Below are 7584 nucleotides of genomic sequence, written 5' to 3' on the forward strand. Positions count from 1 at the left end.
ACTCGATTATGATACTGCACTAAGTGTCAGATTGGGCTGCCTTTGATATGCTAATCAGTGAGATCCTTAGAGGGTGTCAAAACCTGGGTATGTTGGGACAGTCCAAGAATTCATCTGAGTTGGTGATCATTGTGACAGGATCAGCCCCTTTGTCGGACAAAGGTAATGATCGGTGATGCACTCTCTCTGATGGAAACCTAAACTGCTGGTAGTTGATTTCAATCATTTAAATTTGTTTTGCAAAATATATTTATATAGATATATGCATATATATATATATATATATATATATATATATTATGGTTTCAAAATGTTTGCAAAAGGTTTTAATTCCCGGGATCCATGTGAGTAGAGAGTGCAGCACTGTTCCTTGTAGCTGAAGGAGAGGTGCTCTCTTGTCGGGCAGTGTTTGATCATTATGGGCTGAGAGGTTAAGTGTAAGACCATTGAGGGTAATTCTTGATGGGTTATCTTGCATCTGCCCACAGTTCTTGGGTTTTTATAAGGTGGTTTGGCCCAGGGACCACTTAGTGTAAGTGTTGGGCCCATTAATAGCCCATGGTGATGGGCTCTGGGGTTCACTGTCTTCTACAGTGAATTCGGCCAGGCCTTGTAACAGAGGCTAGGCTAAACCCATGTGGCTGATGTGTAGATCAATGTTTGGGTCCCACGCCATTCAAGGAAACCCAACTGGGCAACAGTTTGGAGGCCGATTGAGCACATGGACTTAATGGGTCAAAAGCTCAATTTGAACTGGTTTAATTTGATTAATTAAAGAGGGGCGGTTCTGGGATTTAGATTAGCAGATTAGATAAGGAGTTATCCCTATCCACTCAGAAAGTTCAGTTCCAAATAGAGATTTGGATCAGGAAGCTCCTAATGAGATTAGGAAGGCTGATCTTGGTCTGCAGATAAGATAAGGGATTATCCTTATCTTATAAAGAGAGTCCAGATTCAAATAAGGATTTGAATAAGGAAACTCCTAATGAGATTAGGAGGAGCTCTCTTTAAGGCTATAAAAGGAGGAGGAGGGCGAACCCCAGCTCAGTCAATCTGATCTCAGATACAAGGGTGAAAGAAAGCAACAGTAAGACTGCGCCATTTTCTGCTCTTGTCTTCTCCTCCTGCTGCCGTTATTTCCAGTTCGTTATCCACCTGTAGGGGAGATCAAGAAGCATTCTTGATATCAGATTTTGGTGAAAAACTGATCTGAAGTCGTGCTCACTCACCCTCCATCGAATTCTTGCTGAAGGATTCGGTTCTTGTGAAGAACCATCTGCTGATTCTACTCCATTCTACACTGTGTCATCTTCAGTGGGAGCAGTCTTTGGAGTTTTTCTTGGGTGTGAACACATTCGTTGGGAGTTACTGCTACTCCGTATCACATATATCCCTCTCCTACCTTTTTGTTTCAGATCTGGTTCAGTTTAGGTTCAAGATTAATCATTGAAAATGCAGATTTTCTAAAACAAGGAATGTGATTCCCACATGGGAGAGAGAAATGTTTGAAATTTTGCTCTACCTACCTGTAGGGTTCGACTATCCATATGATGGATCTCCAACCCTTCAGTGGTACCAGAGCCATGGTTCAAATCTTGAACCGAAATAGATCAAATCTGAACCTGCGCAAATGGGCAGAAGGCGTTCTACCCGATTTGCGTGGATAATTGATCTTCTAGGAAATCGGTTCCCAGATTAAGGGCTGTTGATCTAAAATTAAATCTTTGTAAATCTGAATTATATTTAGAATAGTTCTATATATTTTTCTTGATTTATGGGCTGTTCGTACGGTGGAGATCGGTGTCTTTATTGAGGTAGCAAATCTGCGATTTTGCAGTTCTATTACTTTTGGTCTGTAATTAATTATTTTTTTTGATTTTAGACTGAATGTATAGGAATTCGATCAGATGTAATATTAATAGAAAATTAGGGTTTTTCTATTTTATTTTATTCAAGATCAAAGTTGAATGCACAGAAGGAGGAGATTTCGTAGATGGAGAAATCGCTATCTGCAATTTGCAGTTTGTGAAACTGCAAACTGTGATCTAACATCCATTTTGCACGTTGCAGATGTATGAACAACCCTAGTTCTGATTCTTGTTTGTCTTTAATTCGAAATTTAATTTTTTCAGATCAATTCTTGAATTATTTCTTGAATTAAAAATCAAACCCTTGACCCATTCGAACCAGATTGGACCAAACTGGTTGGACCGAATCTGTGGTTCGATGGGGGCTGATTTCAGCCCTAATTTCCCACTCTTGGGTCAAGTGATTGATATTTAATTGCAAGACCTAATTCGGCCCACACCTGTAAGGCCCAGTTTTAAAATGTTAAAATTGCTTAAGCCCACTAACTGCAAAAAAGCTATATGGGCTGAACTGCTTAATGTTATTCAGCCCATATACCTATATAATATTAATCAGTTTTAAAATGCTAAAACTGCTGAAGCCCACTAACTGCAAAAAAGTTATATGGGCCGAACTGCTTAATGTTATTCAGCCCATATACCTATATAATATTAATCAGTAATATTGTGGATTAAATTAGGCTTTAATGATGGGCTCTATAGATATTAATTGATTGAATCAATTTTATCCTTGCATGTGATGTATGAATGTGTGATGTGCAACGTTCATGGGCCATAAGCACTTGGCCCATGCAGATACGATAGTGGCTCTTGCACACACCATGGCTGAATGCACATCATTGCCATGGTGTCCCTAAAGATCATCGGATGATCTCCCTTTGTTGTGGGCCCCACAACTCCCCAAGAGGAACCGTGCGGAACCCTAGCCATTTAGAGCCCACCGAAATCTGACTTATGAAAGTCAGTGGGAGCCACTATGGTTTGACCTAAATTAAATTAGGGCATAATAACTTTGTTCCCTCCTAAAATATGAGTGCATGTGATAGGGAGATTCATATGATGAACTCTCTAAAGGCTTTCCATCATTAGCATGAAGATGCGTCATTCAAGTAATGAGGAAACGCACCATAAAATTGGGCTATGCATTTGCTTCTGGATCTGTTGAAATGTTTCATAAGATGATAGGGGCATCATAGACCGATGTGGGAGGGGCCTATCCTAAAATGGAAGACTTTCTCACGGTATCTTGGCGTTCACGAATATGATGGATGAGCACTCACTGGACAGAAATGTTTAATCCAAAATGGCAATGAACCTTATTTGACAGAGGCCAAAGGGAAAGCTCATACGAAAAATATAAGTATTTTTTAACTATTTTTATCATATACGGTGTTTACAAAAGTGCAATATAAATAACATATTGATAAATAAATAATAAATAACATGTATATCATATATAAATGATATATATATATATATAATTCATTTGACCATAATATTAAATACCAATATTCAAACAATATATTGGAATTGCATTTCCTCTTGGTAAATAAGTAATTTATATTATCTCATAAATTAAATAATAAAAAATAAAAATATAGAATTTTTTATAAATTTTATATAATAATTTGAGCATGCATTAATACTATATATTCTTCATATTAAAAACAAATATGTTTGAAAAATAAGAATTATTGTTAGTAAAAATAGAAATATTGCCAAGTGCAACGCATGTACAACTTTATTAGTTAGATTAAAATATTAAACAAGAACGATCTAGATCTAGCAAAGTGTGTGTCTTTAACATGAACGATCTAGATCAAGCAAAGTGTGTGTCTCTAAAGCTTTTCATTATGGCACATACATGGACACACGTGCATGGCTCCATTCTGTATAGGCAAGGATCAAAATATCACAATATATCAGGGTGCATCAGCTAATACATATCGTATCGGGGGCTTCCCAACATGCCCCTACAGGGAGTGTTTCAGGGTTTGGCCTAGTTCAAGGGATAAACCGACCCCTTTGAACCAGTTTCAAAGAAAAAGTAAATATTCTCAGCACTTAGTCATCATAATTTTAGTAGCTTTGTCTCCAACAGAAAGAATGATAAGACATCAAAATTGTATGAAGTATATATTACTGGATGGGAATGGAAAAGGGAAAAAGAGAAGGCCGGCCGAGGTCCAATAAGACATTTGAACAAAATTAGGCAGAAATTAAAAGAAACAAATTACTAGTGTCATGGGCATATTCTAATGGAATCTGTCTAGCAGCTGAAATCTATCAAAATCATGAACTTATTCTTCGCAGAGGTGTTTGGAGGCAATGAATTAAACCAAACATAAAGCATTATTCGAATTGTCATCGATGGTTTCATAAATATTAGCTTGCAACTTGGTAGCCTATAGGATGTGATTGGTAATTTTTCTGTTTAAATTAATGAATCACGACCTGGCGTGACCAAAATTGAAAATAAGTCTACGAAAACATACTTGTCCACTTCAATCTAAACATTAATTTCCTTATTACATACCTTTGGAAGTTGCATTGCGTTATTGGTAATAGTGTAACTAAATCATTCTTATGGTTGGTGGGGCTTTGGGCAGCCCAAGAAATGGACAGATGTGTCACCATTCACATTGCATGGCTACCAAATCTTTACCATTTGGCCATTCTGTTCCAAATAAATTATTTGTTCTTTCTCTTCTCTTCTCTGTCTTTTCTGCATGAAAAAGTAGAGGCCTCTGCTTATACTTGCTAGGTTAGGTTATATGAGATACTATGTATATATTTCTGTTTTTCTTGGATGTTCCCGGTGGTACGTGTCTTTGATTCATAAATCAAAGACATTTTGGGTCATGGCCAAGACTGATGAGTTAACGAAACATATCCGTGCCACCATATCTTCTGGTAGTAGAGCTTTTTAATTTCAGATGATATATATATGTAGAGAGAGAGAGTGAGAGATTTTATCTTGTCATTAATTTATATATCAATGGACACAAAACAGTGGTCCAAATATATATTTACACATGTTTGAAGTACAAAGCGATCAATGCAGGCATGTGTTCGCCAAAATGACAAGGTAGAACCATGCAATGAGAATGGTGGCTGAATGGCATTACTCAGGTGTCAACCTCTAATGCACCCATCTTCTCTATAAATACCTGATCATTCTATTCGCCGCTTCACCACGGCTTGGTAGTGCAAATTCTCTCTTCACCTGTTTCTATAAATCATGGCTAAATCATGTCTGCTTTCTCTTGGTATCTGTCTCTTTATTCTGTTTCATGGCTGCCTAGCTGTCAGGCCATACAATTCTCACCAAGGCCAAGGTCGGAGTACTCGGCCTGATCACCAGTTTCGAGGAGAACAAAGTGAGTGCCAGATCAATAACCTTGATGCCCTTGAACCATCTCGTAGAATTGAAGCCGAGGCTGGCCAATTTGAAATCTGGGATGACAACAATGAACAGTTCAGGTGTGCTGGGGTTGCAGCTTATCGGGTTACTATCCAGCCCAAGGGCCTCTCCTTACCTGTCTATCACAATCAACCTAGGATCCTCTACATTGTCCAAGGCTAGTTCACTGAATCCCTTTTTGCATTGCTACTAATTTATTGTGTTCTATGTATGTTATATTATCATATACCATTCAATTAAACTTGTTTTATGACTTACGTGCTTGAAATCCACGTACAGGTAGGGGAGTTTTAGGATTATCAATTCCCGGTTGCCCTGAAACGTTCCAATTATTCCAGCAAGATGAACAATCCGAGGAAGAAGATTGTAGAAGCCAAAGATCAGAGGATGAAGGCAGTAGCAGTCAAAGATCAAAGGATCAAGGTGGTAAAAGTCAACAATCGGAGGATCAAGACAGTAGAAGACAAAAATCTGGGGAACAATACAGCAGAAGCCAACAATCAGAGGATCAAGACAGTAGAAGACATAAATCTGAGAGCAGAAGCCAAGGAAGCAAAAGTCAACAATCAGAACATCAAAGTAGAACAAGCCGAAAATCCGAGGATCAACACTGTAGAAGCCATAGATCCGAGGACTTTTACCAACAACCAAGATTCTTCAAGGAGGGAGACATCCTAATGGTGCCAAATGGAGTTTCCTATTGGGTCTACAATGATGGTGATACGCCACTTGTTGCAATTGCCGTCATTGACACCCGTAATAATTTCAACCAACTTGATCGAAAAGTGAGAGTAAGTAAGCTGACTCACTAGCATTCATTTAATTATTTTATGCATGAATGCAAAATCTTAGAAGGCTTATGACTGATTTTCTATTCAAATGCTTGCTAAAGAATTTCTGGCTTGCTGGTAACATACAAGAACAACAAGAGGAAGAACAACGAAGAGGATCTTCGTCATCCAAGAGTGAGGAAGTTGGGCAAGAGAGCTCGAACAATGTTTTTAGTGGCTTTGATGCAAAGACATTAGCTCAGGCTTTTGGAGTGACAAAGGAGACGGTGAGAAAGCTACAAAAGAAAAATGACGAGAGGGGACCTATTATCCAAGTTGAAAGGGGACTTCAGGTGATAAAGTCAATATCGAGTAAAGAGCAAGAAAGACAACAAGAAACTAATGCAAATGGTTTAGAGGAGACTCTTTGCAACATGAGGCTCAGACAGAATATTGGGAAAGCCACGAGTTCCGATGTATACACTCCTTTTGGGGGACGTCTGACCAACGTTAACAGCCAAAGCCTCCCCATTCTTGGCCTCTATGAACTTAGTGCTGAGAGAGGACATCTCTACAAGGTTAGTTTCTAATAAACATAATCATCTTTTTGTATAGTATTGTTTGATTGAATGATTTTTTACTTTTGTGCTTTATGGAACTTACGTACTAAATTGGTTTTGATGCATGATTTGTATATATAGAATGCGATAATGTCTCCTCATTGGAACGTAAACGCACACAGCCTGATGTACGTTCTTAGGGGTGAAGCCCGGGTACAGATCGTTGGAAACTCTGGTCAGACTGCCTATGATGGACAGCTTTGGGAAGGCCAACTAATCGTCATTCCTCAAAACTTTGCTGTAGTGAAACAGGCAGGGGACAATGGATTTGAATGGGTTTCAATTAAGACCAGTGACAATGCAGTGAGAAGTCCACTTGTTGGAAGGACTTCTGCCATTCGGGCCATGCCAGAAGAGGTCCTGGTAAATGTTTACCAGATTTCCAATGAAGAAGCAAGGAGGTTAAAGTACAACAGAGAGGAAACGTGTGTCTTAGCACCAAATTTTGAATCCAACGGAAGGTTTTCTGTAATGTAAAATAATAGCCATAAAGGAGAGTTATTTCAAGAATAATAAAGCTTTATAGGCACGGAAGTTGGTACGTATTTATAGATGTTTGAACTCCTCAACTTTGTATTATGAGTTTTTATAACTTGCTTTGGGTAATAAATAAAGGAAAAACTTTCTTTGGGCTGTCCAATTTTATAACTTCCATCATTTCATTGCAATCCATTCAAAATACATACCTAAGTAATCAGTTTTAATTTCATGGATTTGGTTGCTGGCCTCATTGAGGCATTTTTTCGGACAGTGGGATTTACCGGTGGGTAAGCAGGGCAAGGGTGGTCTAGCATGTGGGCTGGGTGTGCCCGAGTGGAAGGATGGCTTGCACAACTCAAGGGAAGGGGGTCTTTTGTCTATGCTGCACTTGTAGAAGGAGATGTTGGGCCAAGCTACGCAAC

At 38.6% G+C, this 7584-nt stretch overlaps 1 protein-coding gene across 1 annotated transcript; it reads left to right on the forward strand.

Annotated features, from left to right (window-relative positions):
- Positions 1-5045: 5045 nt before the first annotated feature.
- On the forward strand, positions 5046-7322 carry LOC148804053 (cocosin 1-like). The gene is made up of 4 exons (XM_088894981.1): positions 5046-5449; positions 5572-6083; positions 6185-6640; positions 6764-7322. Exons 1-4 carry the CDS (start codon positions 5110-5112, stop codon positions 7157-7159), a joined length of 1704 nt encoding a protein of 567 aa, XP_088751107.1. The 5' UTR covers positions 5046-5109; the 3' UTR covers positions 7160-7322.
- The last annotated feature ends 262 nt before the right edge of the window (positions 7323-7584 follow it).

This window comes from Nelumbo nucifera, chromosome 1 (assembly GCF_055504915.1).
Source record: "Nelumbo nucifera cultivar China Antique chromosome 1, China Antique-T2T, whole genome shotgun sequence".
NCBI classification, from domain to species: Eukaryota; Viridiplantae; Streptophyta; class Magnoliopsida; order Proteales; family Nelumbonaceae; genus Nelumbo; species Nelumbo nucifera.